The following is a 16,468-nucleotide window of genomic DNA, read 5'->3' on the forward strand; positions in this document are numbered from 1 at the left end:
TTTTGATTTTGTGTTCAGTATTAATAATTTGGTGAACATCAAGTGTCAGACTTGATCATTGTTAATTATATTTCTACAGACCTACATTTGGAGTTTGTTGGTATTTTAAAAGTTTTGAGCATCATTAACCTGTTTATACAATAGCACTTGGTGAGGACCTTAAGGGACTTTGAAAATTCCATTTTACCCTTGTGCCTTTGGGTAAAATGATCTTGAGTCCCCAATAGTGGCAGCATGAATGCATCATAACATCCCTAGGTTAATTTTGAAGTTGGTGTTGAGATATATTGTACAACTAATGATCTCAGTCTGTCAGGCCAGAGGGACCACTGATTTACCTATGAATGAGCATGACCGGAACTATGAGCAAAACTTAAAGTAAAATGTGTGGTATAAGATGTAGGGAGAAAATGATTTCTGGAGGCTGTTTAGTAGTTAATTGGAGCTTTCAGGCTATTAGGTGAGATGGTTTCTACTCAATGTTCTTTTGTTTCTTTGCTTTCAAACATTAGCCAATTTTATACCAAAAAATGCATGCTTGCTGCAGAATTGTCCGAGTTTGGAACAAAACTTTGTAAACCAGCTTTGCAAAATTTTCAAGCCCAGATATTCCCTCTATTTCTCTGAAATGGGATTGCCTTATTCTGTGCAAAGACCTGTTAATATACAAGCTATGTTTTGCAGTTCTCAACAGCATTCTTATTTTGCCAAGCTGGTGTGAAGTAACTGAAAATGTTAGAAATGTTAATGAGACTATAAAGCAGTTTTGTAAACCTCACACAATTAGCAACACTTAAAATGTTTGGTTTTTTTTTTTTTTTTTGGCTAGTGTCTGGTAGACCTTAGTATGGTATAGCCAATTGGTTCTTATTCAGACTTTAAATATATTAAGTATAGTAGGGGCAGTAACACCTATTTGAGAGTTGTTTGGATAAGCTTTTACTCTAGCCTTGGTGTGAAAACAGATGGCTTGGAGTTGCCCTTTATTTTCTTAGGTTTTCAAACCACTAATTGGATGATACTGCAATTTGGGAATACTGATCTGCCTCAAATTTTTGTTTGGTCTGAGTAATCACTATGTTGGAAGTTTTTTGGATCATTTTGGAATTTTGACGACGGGTTTAATTACATGGTCAGTATGAAGCTATGTGTAATTGGCAGGCTTATTTATCTGTTGCATTTGGTTAGCTTTAATTGTCCTGTATTATATAAAGCTAAGTTTGCTAAACAATAAATCTGCAGAGATTGAACAAATAATCCTGATACTCAATTTTTGGAAGTCTTGAGATAAAAGGAATACAGGAAACCTGTAGCCTTTTAGGGTGGGTAACTAGTAGCATCCTAGAAACTAGTGTGAAAGGATATGGGTATGAAGGAAAGGGAGGGAGGGTGTCCTAAAACATGGTTTTAGGAAACAAAAGCAACTACCCTTAGAGGGGATAATCAGGAATACTGGTTGTACAGACCAACAGCTTTAATACAAAGTGCAACTCTTCCCTTGTGCTTAGTATCTATCTCAAAGTCACCTATTTGCAAATAGCACATCTTTCCTTGGTTGTATGTGTGTGTGAGTGAGTGAACTCAGGGCCTGAGTGTGCACCCCCCCCCCCCCATGCTATTGCTCTAGCACTTGAGCCACAGCTCTACTTCTGGCTCTTTTTGGGGTGCTTAATTGGAGATCTGAGTCTCATGGACTTCACTGCCTGGGCTGGCTGTTCAACCACACTTTTTTTTTTGCCAGTCCTTGGACTCAGGGCCTGAGCACTGTCCCTGGCTTCCTTTTTTGCTCAAGGCTAGCACTCTGCCACATGAGCCACAGCACCACTTCTGGCCATTTTCTGTATATGTGGTGCTGGGGAATCGAACCCAGGGCCTCATGTATATGAGGCAAGCACTCTTGCCACTAGGCCATATTCCCAGCCCTGGGATTGTACTTTTTTTTTTTTTTTTGGCCAGTCCTGGGCCTTGGACTCAGGGCCTGAGCACTGTCCCTGGCTTCCCGCTCAAGGCTAGCACTCCGCCACTTGAGCCACAGCGCCGCTTCTGGCCATTTTCTGTATATGTGGTGCTGGGGAATCGAACCTAGGGCCTCGTGTATCCGAGGCAGGCACTCTTGCCACTAGGCAAGCCTTGGGATTGTACTTTTAATACTCATCTTTGTAGTTTATCTGAAAGTATAAAATGATTTTCTAAGGTAGAGACTAATAAGACCAGAAAGTATAAGCTTGGCAAAACGGCAAAGTTGTCAAAGTGAAAGGAAAAGGGCAATTGTGGAGGTGTAAATCTTAGTATTTGGAAGTTGATAGGAACTGGAGGGAAGCCAAGAATTATAGGGAAAGGGAAAAGAGGTTCAACTAAACTGAAATCCATAACTTATTTTTTTTCCTGCTACCAGGCTTTGAACTCCACCCCACATTCTTGTTTTGTTCACAACTGGCACATTACCACTTCTTGAGTCCATGAAGCCAGGCACATTGATCATTAATTGGGGATGGAATCTTAAACTTTGCTGCCCAGATTGGCTTTGAACTTCAATCCTCAGGTATCAGCTTTTTCTGCCTGTACTGGGGCTTGAACTCGGCCTAGGCTTTGTCACTGAGCCTCTCTGTGTTCAAGGATAGTGCTCTACCACTTAAGCCACAGTGCCACTTCCAGCTATTTCTGTTTATATGGTACTGAGGAGTTGAACCTGGGGCTAGTTAACTGATCTTTCTCCCTTTGTTGTCCCAGTGCTGGGTTTGTACTCATGGGACTATCACCATGCCCGGGTCAGAACTTTAAATGAGGGAAAACTTAAGTTGCAAGGCCTAGGGGAAAGAACTGCCCTGACCATAACTGAAGCTTAAATTTCCCAAATGTGATTTTAACTTGTCATTTACTTATAGTGACAAAATTGTTACTATTGCCATCTCATAGAAGGAAATAGGTTTGGGGAGATATGTAATATAGTCAGGTTATTGAAAATACTGATAGGAAGTAGTTTTTAAATGCCACATGTAGTTTTAACTTTTTTTTTTTTTTTTTGGTGTGGGTTCTGGGGCTTGAACTCTGCATGGGCAGGATCTTCAAGCCTTCACTCAAGGCTAGCAGCACTACCACAGCTCTACGTCTGGCTTTTTTGTTGGTTGATTGGAGATGTGTTTCATGGACTTTCCCGTCCAGTGGCTGGCTTTGAACCATGGTCCTCAGATCTCAGCCTCTTGAGGATTAGAGGTGTGAGTTACTGATAACCACCCAGCTTTACCTTTTTATTTACATTTATATTACTACCACTTATCAGTGGTGGTAGTTGCTTTGCTAGCAGTTAAGAGTGCCACTTTCCCTGTTAAATTGCCTATTTGGGGAGTAATGATTTTTCTTTTAATCATGAGTTGAAAAACAGTATTGCAGGCTCCAGTGGCTCATCCCTGTAATTCTAGCTACTCAGGGGGTTGAGGTCTGAGGATTGCCATTAAAAGGCAGTTTGTGCAGGAATGTCTGACACTTACCTCCAGTAAACTCATAAAAAGCTCTAAGCTGGGGCTGGGAATATGGCCTAGTGGCAAGAGTGCTTGCCTCGTATACATGAGGCCCTGGGTTCGATTCCTCAGCACCACATATACAGAAAATGGCCAGAAGTGGCACTGTGGCTCAAGTGGCAGAGTGCTAGCCTTGAGCAAAAAAGAAGCCAGGGACAGTGCTCAGGCCCTGAGTTCACAGCCTAGGACTGGCCAAAAAAAAAAAAGCTCTAAGCGGGGGGCTAGTAATGTGGCTTAGTGGTAGAGTGCTTGCCTTGCATGCATGAAGTCCTAGGTTCAATCCCTCAGAACCATATAAACAGAAAAGGCTGGAAGTGGGTGTTGTTGCTCAAGTGGCAGAGTGCTAGCCTTGAACAAAAGAAGCCAGGGACAGTGCTCAGGCCTGAGTTCAAGCCCCAGGACTGGCCAAAAGAACAAAAAAAAACATACAAAAAACATTAAAAATAAACATAAGAACTAAAAAAAAAAAAGCTGTAAGTGGTACTATGGCTCAAGTGGGTAGGGCCTTGGAGCACAGAAAGGCTGAGGGACCACAGCCCAGGCTCTGTCAGACTAAGTTTATTGACATAATAATAAGAGCATTCATTGATTCAGGGAGATTGCTGTGTCCTCAGTTACTCTGATCCCCTCGGACCAAATCACTCCATGCTTAGATGGGACTTTTCTATGAAACAGGTGAAAGTGACATTTAATTGCACTTCATACTACTACCAGTAGGGGTCACTGTGGTCAAAAGAAATCTTAAAATACAACGTTAAATTCTATTCAGGAAATTTGAAGCAGTGTTTGCCTAGCACTGTCAAGTATTTGGCACTGAACTTCTTTTAGTCTTTCAAGATCGAACTGCCATTGGTTACCTAATGATAACAGTTTAGCCTTCAAGGTATAACTTTGAGTATATGTATGTATGTATGTGCTAGTAACTGGGGCTTGACCTCAGGGCCTTGTGTGTGCTTCCTTTTTTTTCTCCTCTGGGCTGTCCATCTAAGGCTTGAGGCACACCTCTATTTCTAGCATCTTGCTGGTTAATTATAGAGATAGTCTCTGGGATTTGGCTGGCTTTAAATTTTGGGCCTCATCTTAAACCTTCTTGAGTAGCAAGGATTAGAGGTGCGAGCCACTGGTACCCAGTGAAGGTATAATATTCTTAACTCTTCAGTTTTTTGGGTTTTTTTTATTAATTAAATTTTGTTGACAAGGTGTTGTGCAAAAGGGGTACAGTTCCATGATAGGGCAGTGAGTACATATCTTGTGATATCTTACACCCTCGTTCTTCTTTCCTTTCCCTAGTCAGGTAGGCATATATACAATACCCAGTGTATTCGGTTTGGTTTTTGAGATAAAATTTCACTATGTATCCCACACTGGCCTTGTATTGGGATCCTAGTCTACTGAGTGGAGTTATATCTTAAGTCTTCATAACAGTGCTATACAGTTATCTTAGTGATCTTGTAATGTTTTATTTCTTGGTGAGGACTTCAGTGATTTAATTATAAAACAGTAAAATGTCACAGTTAGGCTCATATGCTGTCAGACTACACTTCTCATAAACACAAAGAATTTTTTCCCCAGAGTTCTTCTGTGTGTTTCATATAAGCATAGGTTGGCTACTTTCACACAGAATAACAATCTCTAAATTTCACTCACACCCCCTCTACCCCCTTATTTTTTCAATCATAGGGCTTTAAACTTCAAGGCCTGGGCAATGTCCCTGAGCTTATTTGCTCAAGGCTAGCACCGCTTGGAGCTATGCCGCCACTTCTGGTTTTCTGGTAGTTATTTGTAGATAAGATTTTCATGCTAAGATTCTCATGCACTTTCTTGCCTGGGCACCTCAATCCTCAGATCTCAGTCTCTCGAGTAGCTAGGATTACATGAGTGAGCCCCAGTGTAGGGCCCCCTTTTTCACTTTGAATTGAAATACCAGTAAGTGTCTGTGGCTGGCTCCTTGTAATCCGAGCTCTACTCTAGAGGCTGAGATTTTAACATCTTAATTTGAGGCCAGTACCAGACCAAAAAAAGACATTTTCAGTTAACCACTAGAAATCCAGAAATGGAAGTGTGGCTCAAGTAGTATAGTGCTAGGCTTTAGTGAAAAACGTAAGGGAGAGGGCCCTGACCCTGAGTTCACCCACCAACATTGGTACAACAAAACAAACCATACAGAATCCAGAACATACACCAGATACTTGACCCATTTCTCAAAGTTTGTGCCTGATACATGAAGACCTAAAGGTGAGTCAAGGAGCTAGAGTCTTCTGAAGATGCAGATTTTACTTTTATTATATCCAATGATAGATAATCATATAAAGTATTCTTCTAAAAAAAAATCATCCCAAACCCATCATTGGTTTGATTATCCAGGAAAAGAGGTTCTAGCCTTAAGCTACTTAACATGTCTGCCCCATTGTACCTGCAGTGTATCAGGTGAGACACTCAGCCTATCTTCCCATACTGTGCCTGCACTGGGTATGCTATTTACCCCAAAGGCAGAGATTATAAATTCTGGATATTTGGATCTTATATTTTAAATCACACCACTTCTACAGCTAAAAAGACAGTTCAGCTGATCCTATTGCTTTTTACAAAGGTGAATCTGAGAAGGCTGGCTCTAACAGCAGGGACCAGATCCCTTTTTTTGCCCTTCAGTGATGCTAGAAATTATTCTGGTAGACTAAGGTAGAAGCAAGGAAGGTGACTTGAACTTGTGTGGCCTGGACGTAAGTCCTAGCTTCTGGTGCGTGGCTTGAAGAAGAGAAGGGAAAGAAAAACAATTAGAAGCAGGGCATTGATGGCTCACACCTGTAATCCTAGCTACTTAGGAGGCTGAGATCTGAGGATCATGGTTTGAAGCCAGCCAAGGCAGCCAAATCCCAGACTATTATTTCCAATTAACCAGCAAAGAAGCTAGAAGTGGAGGTGTGGCTCCAGCACCATGAAGAGAAAAGAGTTTAAGGCTTTGATGTCAAGCCCTAGTATCAGTGCGTGTGTGTGCGCACACACACAAAAGGAAAAAAAGTAACAGCAAAGAAGGAAAGATAGGTAGAAAAAGATAAAGGCAAGGTGGAAAGAAGGTCCCTACAATACTACCAAGAATCCCAGGGGCCACTCTGTGGGTAGGGTCAGGCCTTAGATAAGACATGCGTGGTTGAGTCCACTTGACCTCTACATTGCAGAATGGAGCTTGTCATTAAACATGGCTTGGTCATTAAATGTGACCTGGAGCTGGTTATTGAGAAAGAAAATATTGATGATCATGTCAAACTACCATTTGTATGATTTAGTACACAGGAGCACTTGCAAAACCTCCAGATCTTCTGCATAGGAGGCAGGCTGCCAAGGAGTCACTCTTCTTTAAGCCACAGAGAACTTGAACCAGGTGGTGTGGTTGTATTCTTCCCCAGGCCTCAGCAGCACAGGAGGGAAGTGAGGCTGTGAAGGGGAAAAAGAGCACACAGTTAAACCCCAACCCCTCGTTGCAGGGTCTACTGCTGCTGCTCTGGACCAGTGCTAGGTGTGGGCCCAATGTATTATTGGTTTGCAGTGAGATGAATAACTGGAACTATAATGAAAATATATACTACCAAGCACACTTTGTCCAAGAGGTCTCTCTGGAGGAAACAATGTGTTGATTTATATTCTGGTACATAGTGTGCAAACTTCTGTTTGATTTTTTTTGCGGGGGGGGGGGGTGGTGGTGGTGTTGTTCTTATTGTTCCTAGTACTGAGGCTTGAGTTCAGAGCCATGCACTCCTACTTAGCTTCTCCCCCCCCCCAAGGGTGATGTTCTCTCTTCAGCCATAGCTGCACTTCCGGCTTTTTACTAGTTAATTGGAAATAAGAGTCTCACCAGCTTTTCTGCTCTAACTGGATTTGAACCATGACCCTCAGATCTCAGCCTTCTGAACAGCTAGGATTACAAGTGTGCACCACCAGCACCCTGTAAGGCTTCTTAGGGTGGGCCAGCACTTTGAGGAGCATTGACTATAAGTAATAGCTAGAAAAGAAAATTGTTAGGGAGAAACCAACGAAAGATAATGGAAGATCTTAGACATACAGTTGCTGAAAATGAGTAAGGAACTGACAAGGAGAAATATTACTCAGAGGGTGGCAAAGGTACAAAACAAGCTTTTAAAAAATTTATGAGGGGAGCTGGGGATATAGCCTAGTGGCAAGAGTGCTTGCCTCGTATACATGAGGCCCTGGGTTCAATTCCCCAGCACCACATATATAGAAAATGGCCAGAAGTGGCGCTGTGGCTCAAGTGGCACAGTGCTAGCCTTAAGCAAAAAGAAGCCAGGGACAGTGCTCAGGCCCTGAGCCCAAGCCCCAGGACTGGCCAAAAAAATAAAAAATAAAAAATTTATGAGGGGCTGGGAATATGGCCTAGTGGCAAGAGTGCTTGCCTCCTACACATGAAGTTCTTGGTTCCATTCCCCAGCACCACATATATGGAAAATGGCCAGAAGGGGCGCTGTGGCTCAGGTGGCAGAGTGCTAGCCTTGAGCGGGAAGAAGCCAGGGACAGTGCTCAGGCCCTGAGTCCAAGGCCCAGGACTGGCCACAAAAAAAAAAAAATTATGAATGCCATACTAGTTCCTTGGTTATAGTTTTTTTTTTTTAAAGCAGGATTTGCTGAGAACAATTAATAGGTTTCTGAGTCCGACAGCCTTGCATGACCTTGGACTTAACCCCATTCTGCTGAGCCAGCCTGTGTGGCTTTCCTTACCTGGTTGACTGCATCAGGCCAGTTCTGGGTCTCGAGGCAGAAACCAGAGTGCTTGGGATAGACAGCTCCATTCTTGCCCTTCAGTGTGCCATCCAGGAAGTTGCCTGTGTAAAACTGGACGCCAGGCTGGGTGGTATATACTTCAAGTACTCGGCCACTTCCAGCATGCTGCACCCTAGGAAGAAAGACAAGCCACTTGTAAGGCCTAGGTTAAAATGCAGAAAGAAGGGAAGTAAGGCTGGGAAGCAACTGGAAAGCAGGAATCAAACCCAGCCACAAAACAAGGACAAGTATGGAGGAGATAAAGGTAGGAAGACGATGATGATGGTGATTGTGTGTGTATGTGTATGTGTGTATATGTGTGCGTGTGTGCTGGTACTGAGGCCTGAACTCAGGGTCTTATACTCTTGGTTTGGCTTTTCCCACTTAAGGCTGGCACCTGGCACTATGGAGCTTGAGCCACACCTTTACTGGCTTTTTGCTGGTTTATTGGAAATAAGAGATGGAGTATTAGAACTGTGATCCTACTATCTCAGCCTCCTGAGTAGCTAGGATTACAGGGCACCCGTGTCATGGATGAAGCATGAGTGGGTGGTTTCAAAGATTGGTAACAACTTCTCACTCTGATCTTGGCTTTTTTGAGGAATGACAAAACTGACTTCAGCCCACTGCAAGGGTGGAGAACTAGGGTGAGGGAAGCAGCCAGGTTGGAGACAGGCAGTTTTGGACAGATCAAGATTTGTGTTTGGGCAGGGGGGGTGGGGGGGGGCTGGAACCAGAGCTAGGTAAGTACTACATATAACTCTAAGAAACACTGCCAGTCCTGGAATTCTTTTTCAGAGTTGGTGGTCTCTGCTTGGCCTGGAAAGGTTATCAGTCATGTCTTACGACTCTCGACTAAACTGTTTTCCTTCTACGGGCTTGAGCAAGCTATTTCTTAGGTCTTCCCTAACAGTCCTCCTGTGGGTTTCTACTTAATAGTTGTGTGTGTGTGTGTGTGTGTGTGTGTGTGTGTGTGTGTGTGTGTGAGTCCTGGGGCAGGAACTCATGTCCTGGTTCTGTTCTTGTTATTTTTTTTTTGCTCACGGCTAGTGCTCTGTTACTTAAGCCACACTTCTACCAACTTTTGGTGGTTAATTGGGGACAAGTGTTTCCATGGACTTGTCTGTCTGGGCTGGCTCCAAACTGCAATCCTCAGATCTCAGCCGAGTAGCTAGGATTACCAGAATAAGCCACCACCACCTGACTACTGTTGTTTATGTCTTCATTAATGAGTTTTGTGGGATTTTTTTTTTTTTTTTTGCCAGTCCTGGGCCTTGGACTCAGGGCCTGAGCACTGTCCCTGGCTTCTTTTTGCTCAAGGCTAGCACTCTGCCACTTGAGCCACAGCACCACTTCTGGCCTTTTTCTATATATGTGGTGCTGAGGAATCGAACCCAGGGCTTCATATATATATGAGGCAAGCACTCTTGCCACAAGGCCATATTCCCAGCCCCTCATTACTGAGTTTTGAACTCAGAGTCTAGAGTTTGTTAGGCAGGTATTCTACCACTGAAACAAGTCTCCAGCCCTGTTTGGCACTGATGATGATGATGATGATGATGATGATGATGATGATGATGGTGCTTGTTCTTAGGAAGCATATGCTAAGCAAGCTCTCTATCTGAGAGCCCTTGAGACACTCTACCAGGCCCCTTTTGCATTAATGATTTTCAAGATCGGGTCTTGCTCCATACTTGGGTGGCCTGGACTGTAATCAATAGAATGACACATGTGTGGCATCATGCCCAGCCATTCATTGAGATGGAGGCTTGCTAATTTTTATGCCTACACTGATCTCAAACCATGATCCCCTAATCTCTGACTCCCAAGTAGCTAGGATTACAGGTTGGACCACTGTGCTTGGTTTGTGCTAATTATTATTTTTTTTGTTTTGTTTTGTTTTTTGGCCAGTCCTGGGGCTTGGACTCAGGGCCTGAGCACTGTCACTGGCTTCTTTTTGCTCAAGGCTAGCACTCTGCCACTTGAGCCACAGCGCCACTTCTGGCCATTTTCTGTATATGTGGGTGCTGGGGAATCGAATCCAGGGCCTCATGTATATGAGGCAGGCACTCTTGCCACTAGGCCATATCCCCAGCCCTGTGCTAATTATTTTTGAGTTTCTTTTCCTGGTATGTGCCTGGACTGCAACCTACCTATTTGGACTTGTCATTGCTGGGATGACAAGCACATACTAACATCACATGCAGTTTTCCTGATGAGATAAAGTCTTGTGGATTTTTCTTCTTTGGCTGGCCTGAAACCACCATCCCAATTATATATATAGCATGACACACACGTGCCCCTGTGCTCAGCTATGGGTTGAGAAGAGGTCTCAAAAACTTTGCTGCACAAGCCAACCCTGAACTGCTGTCCTCCTAGTCTTAGCCTTCTAAGTAGCTTGGATTATAGGTATGAAGCCACAGGTGTCCAGGCCTTACGGGTGTGCTCCTTCCTGGTTTCTGTACTTGATAATGAGGCTGTAGATACTGGGTTGAGTTTTCTTGTGTGACTGGGAATGAACTTAGGGTCTTACGGTTTGTTAGGGCCATGCTCCCACCCCAAGGCCTCCTGGGTCTTATAGACTCATCAAGAGGCAGCTCTACCTATGACATAGTTAAAACACAGTGTTAGTTGTCAACCAGGGGGTTCAGGGAAGAGGAAGGTCAAGACTTGAATCAGTGGGTAGAAGGCAGGAGGGGTTTCCTCAGGTGAGAGCAGGGGGGCGGGGAAGCTGAGTAAGACACACCCAGGTTCTTGAGCTAGAGAAACACAGGTGCCTTTGAGGCTCTGAGGCAGAGATCTGTGAAATTCTCTCTGTCACTATTAGAATGTGAACTATTTTCCTTAAAATCCCATATTGATTCTGGGCTAGGAATATGGTCTAGTGGTATTGTGCTTGTCTCGCATACTTGAAGCCCTGGGTTCGATTCCTCAGCACCACATATATAGAAAAAGCCAGGAGTGGGGCTGTGGCTCAAGTGGTAGAGTGCTAGCCTTGAGCAAAAGGAAGCCAGGGACAGTGCTCAGGCCCTCAGTTCAAGCTCCAGGACTGGCCAAAAAACAAAAAGAATCCATTGATTCTACAATTATGTACTGATAACTTGTTAATGCCAATCCTGGCACTGGGTCTTACAGTAGACTCAAGGATATACAAAGAGGGAATGGGTACTGGGAATTTAATGAAGAGAGTACATGCAAATCTAGGGTGTGAGAGCCACAAAAGAATGGAGCCTTCAGCCTCACAGGGAAGTGGGCAGAGTGTAAGTCACACATTCAAAGTACAAAGGATTCTTGAAATTTAGTGAAGGCAAAGGGACCCGTCAGGGAAACTAGGCCTTCTGACAGATGACAGAAAGAGATAGGGACAAAGATTCCTGAGTACAGGCCCAAGGATGATAGCAGGTCCTACAGAACCCAGCCTTATGTCAGCTGGGGATATGGCCTAGTGGCAAGAGTGCTTGCCTCGTATACATGAGGCCCTGGGTTCAATTCCCCAGCACCATATATACAGAAAATGGCCAGAAGGGGCGCTGTGGCTCAAGTGGCAGAGTGCTAGCCTTGGGCAAGAAGAAGCAGGGACAGTGCTCAGGCCGAGTCCAAGCCCCAGGACTGGCCAAAAAAAAAAAAAAAAAGAGAATTCCCTTGTGTCATGGGAGCTTTGAAAAGACAAGAGAGGAGGTATTTGGTTCCCCATCACTTAGAGAGGTGACAAATAAATTTCCAACCTTGCACAAAAATGCTTCTCCTTAGATCCCTTGAGGCAGAAGTTGTGGTCAAAACCGTTGATGCTGAATTTCTGCAGGTGTTTTCCAAGCTCCACTGGTTTTCTCAGGTCGAATGCAGTTCCTTGCACAGGCGCTACATTTCCTGGTGGGAAGAGTGTGAATGAAGTTAAATGAGTAAATAAATGAATAGGCAGAACTTGTACCTTATCACTAAAATAATTAAATAGGTAAAAGAAGAACTAACTTAGTTATTCAAAGCCTTTGATTCTGCTTTCATGGGTTCCTAAATGCTACGAGGAAACACAAATCTTTGGGCAGAAGTGGACACTGAGTCAGAGCTATTGTTCAGGGATGCAGCCTTCCTCCTGTGGGAGGATGGGGGTCCTTGAGTTCATGTAGGGCTCTGGGGTTGCTGGGAGACCAAACACTTGATGCTAATGACTTAGCTCATCATCTCAGACATGCTAGACAAGCAATCAACCACTTGGCTGCAGCTAGCTCTGCCTTGTCTTACTTTATTTTGTGCCAGTTCCAGGCTTGAACTCAAGATCTGGGCACTGTTTCTGAGCTTCTTTTGCTCAAGGCTAGAGTTCGACCACTTGAGCCACAGCCCCTCTTCTGGCTTTTCTGGTGCTTAACTGGAGATAAGAGTCTCATGAATTTTACTCCCTGGGCTAGCTTTGAACCATGATCCTCAGATCTTAACCTTGTGAGTAGTTAGGATTACAGGGGTGAGCCACTGGCATCAGGCCATTTTTATTGTTTTTATTGAAATACCTCCATTGTAGCTGGTGCTGTGGCCTTCACCTATAATTCTAGCTACTCTAATTAACCAGGAAAATGATGGAAGTGGAGGTGTGGCTCAAGTGGTAGAGCACTAGCCTGGAGTGCAAGAACATAAGGCCCTGAGGTCAAGCCCCAGTATTTACACACACACACACACACACATACACACACGTTGGGGATGAAGCTCAGTGATAGAACATGCATGAAGCCTTGGGGGTTGATCCCCAAAACCTCAAAAAGGGAAAGAAGAAAAAGACTACTTCATTCTTTTGGGGTTTGCTTTGGGATTCAATCTGAGAAACTGTCTAATGTAGCATTCACATGGAATTAATAAGCCCACATATGTTCTAAGTTTTCTTAGAATATATCATAGTTTATAATATGCTTTCTTTTTGACTTAAAAAATCTTTTGCCACGAGGACTGTGTTTATCTACATGTGTGCTGCCAATAATATAAAAAGGTTGTACATTTATTTAGTGGTTACATATTTATTCTATGATCACTGTCGCAACCCACCGTGACCCAGGGACAAAGCAGTACTGAACACCAGACCTTGGAATTTGGGGCACCAGGAGCCTGAAGCCTTCTGCCAGCTTCACACCCCCTTAGGCCCATTTTACAAGGTATTGAGTAGGGTATAGAGGTGTATGTGCAGAAAGTGAGGTCACAATATCCTTGAAGTCACCAATCATGTGGTATAATCTTACTCAAGTGATAAGTGATCTATTTATCTTAAGAAGTACAGGTAAGCAGTAAATGACTTGCTTTTTTTTTTTTTTTTGCCAGTCCTGGGCCTTTGACTCAGGGCCTGAGCAACACTGTCCCTGGCTTCTTTTTGCTCAAGGCTAGCACTCTGCCACTTGAGCCACAGCGCCACTTGTGGCCGTTTTCTATATATGTGGTGCTGGGGAATTGAACCCAGGGCTTCATGTGTATGAGGCAAGTGCTCTTGCCACTAGGCCATATCCCCAGCCCCTGACTTGCATTTTTCTTTTGGTCCCAGCAAGTTTGGGGTAGAATTAGCCTAACCCAGGATAGAAATCTGAATTCCTGTCAAGCCAGGACTGATTGACCTTTTCAGAAAACTCAGCATTCTGAGAGTTCATGTTAGCATTCCAACCTCCCAATCCTTTTGGATTTCACAGCTCGGATTTCGGGGAGCGGGGGGTGGGGGGGGGCTCTCACAAGTCACTTCAGTATGATTTACATAATCCTTTTTGTTAGAATCTGTTCTGAGCTCCCTCCCTTAGCGCCTTCCTCTTAATTAAAATATTCCTGTTGGGCTGGGGATATAGCCTAGTGGCAAGAGTGCCTGCCTCGGATACACGAGGCCCTAGGTTCGATTCCCCAGCACCACATATACAGAAAACGGCCAGAAGCGGCGCTGTGGCTCAAGTGGCGGAGTGCTAGCCTTGAGCGGGAAGAAGCCAGGGACAGTGCTCAGGCCCGGAGTCCAAGGCCCAGGACTGGCCAAAAAAATATATATATTCCTGTAAAGTACTTTGCTTTCCACTAGATGGTGCTAGAGATACAAAAGTAATGACAAATATTTAAGTTGAGCTAAACCCCAATAAATTTAGGGGAGAATTGCTAGTTCAACATTTGTACTCACACACATATGTATACATACATATATGACCTACACAATTGTGAGCAGGGATGGGAAAGTGAATATGGGAGAAAATGAAGGAAAGATTGATATCGTTCCAAGAATAATTGTACTCATTACCTGACTTACAGAATTGTAACCCTTCTGTATAACTCTTTAATAATATCACTAAAATTGTACTTTAAAAAGACAACAATGATTCTCCTCTTTCTTGTTCTCCTTTCTCTATCTTCTTCTTTTTCATCATCTCCTCTCTCTCTGACAAGGTCTCACTATCTAGGCTAGCCTCAAACTATAGATCTTCCTGTCTCAGCCTTCTGAGTGCCAGGATCACAGGCATATACCAAGACACAACAACAATGGTTCTTTTTTTTTTTTTTTGCCAGTCCTGGGGCTTGAACTCAGGGCCTGAGCACTGTCCCTGGCTAGCACTCTACCACTTGAGCCACAGTGCCCCTTCTGGCCTTTTCTATATATATGTGGTGCTGAGGAATCGAACCCAGGACTTCATGTACATGAGGCGAGCACTTTACCACTAGGCCATATTCCCAGCCCACAACAATGGTTCTTATGAGACAATTAGACTGGAACACAAGAGTAGGGATTCTCATGAGCTCAGGGAGATTTTAATTTCACAAATCCATATTTTCAGTGTCAATTGTTATGCTTCCTTCCCTAATATAAAATATTAATATTTCATTGTTCCTTAAAGCCACACATTGAATTCAAACCTTAACCTTCTAACAGGATGATGTGACTGCCTAGGATCAGTCAAGCTTGCTTATTAATACTTCCATTAAGGTATAACTGTAAGTAGAAGATTATGAGGAACATAGACAGCCAGGAATTTCATGAAGGAAGGACACAGGGTTATACTGCTCATCTGTTTCACTCACACTGAGTGACATAGCAATGTTTTTTCAGCTTTCCCCCATAACATGAAGCTGCTCTTATGTGCTGCCTGACACATTTATAAGGAATGTCTGGTAAGTGATATGCTTAAACACCTTCAGAAAAAGGTCCTAAGTAAATACAAGGGACAGCTGGGGGCTAGGGGCTTACTCCTGTGACCATAGCTACTCAGGAGGTTGAGATCTGAGGAGCATGGTTCAAAGCCAGTCCAGACATGAAAGTCTGTGAGACTCTTACCCTCAGTTAACCACCAGAAAAGTGCAAGTGGAGCTGTGGCTCAAAGTAGTAGAGCATTAGCCCTGAGTGAAAAAGCTAAGAGACAATACCTAGGTCTAGAGTTCAAGAAGCCTCAGTACTAACACTAACACACACACACACACACACACACACACACAATAGGAAAAGAAATTTTAAAATGAGATTTTTGCTCAGTGAGAAACAAAATGAGCTTTGCTAAATGAAAAAAGACGAGCTTGCAGTCATTCTTTTTAGCTCTATTCTCTCACGTGCTTAATGATCAGGCATACTGGAAAGTGTGAACTTGTCCCTTACATTCACCACATATTTGGGCTTTCTCATGATTAGAATGTCCTTACTGTGTCCCTTGCCCTCACCACATTCTAGCAAAGTCCAAATGATTTAAGAGCACTCTTTTACCTCCACTGTGAGAACCAATCCATCATACTTAGAAAAGACGTTCCTAAATCCTTCATCACACTGTGCATAATTATAGAACTACTGCAAGCCCCTTTGTCTATAAAGAATATGAATATCTAAATACAGGCATTGTGCTCTATTTTTGTGTCTGGGCTCGAAGCAGAGGTATAAAACACAGGCAACTATGAATATGGTAATGTCATTTAGAAAGGTTGTTGGGAACTACTTCATCCAGACCCCTGACTTGGCTGATAAAGAGGTTAAGATCCAGGCAGAGAAAGGGACTTGCCGGAAGTGACAAGTGTTGAAGTCTCCATGCCTGCACAAAGGCACTTTCCACTTCACTAGTGTCTGACTTGGCGCCAGCCTCTTCTACCCTCCAAGTCCCCAAGTGCTCTTGATTTTTCAGAGAACTTGGAAAATGAACATGCAGTTGTTCTAACTTTGGTTAATCTGCATAGATGAGTTTGTGCTTTGAACTAAGAATAGC

The 16,468-nt window shown here is 43.5% G+C and overlaps 1 protein-coding gene across 1 annotated transcript in view; it reads right to left on the reverse strand.

The window, feature by feature from the left end:
- Nucleotides 1-6,772: 6,772 nt before the first annotated feature.
- Galm (galactose mutarotase) overlaps nt 6,773-16,468 on the reverse strand; it is a 48,716-nt gene continuing 39,020 nt past the window's right edge. Inside the window, exons 5-7 of the mRNA XM_048353093.1 lie at nt 12,014-12,155; nt 8,247-8,421; nt 6,773-6,950 (exon numbers count right to left, since the gene is read on the reverse strand). Coding sequence (XP_048209050.1) covers nt 6,873-6,950; nt 8,247-8,421; nt 12,014-12,155 — 395 coding nt within the window. The 3' untranslated portion in view covers nt 6,773-6,872. The remainder of the gene's footprint in view (nt 6,951-8,246; nt 8,422-12,013; nt 12,156-16,468) is intronic.

The sequence above is a fragment of the Perognathus longimembris genome, chromosome 8 (genome assembly GCF_023159225.1).
Source record: "Perognathus longimembris pacificus isolate PPM17 chromosome 8, ASM2315922v1, whole genome shotgun sequence".
In the NCBI taxonomy this organism is placed as follows: Eukaryota; Metazoa; Chordata; class Mammalia; order Rodentia; family Heteromyidae; genus Perognathus; species Perognathus longimembris.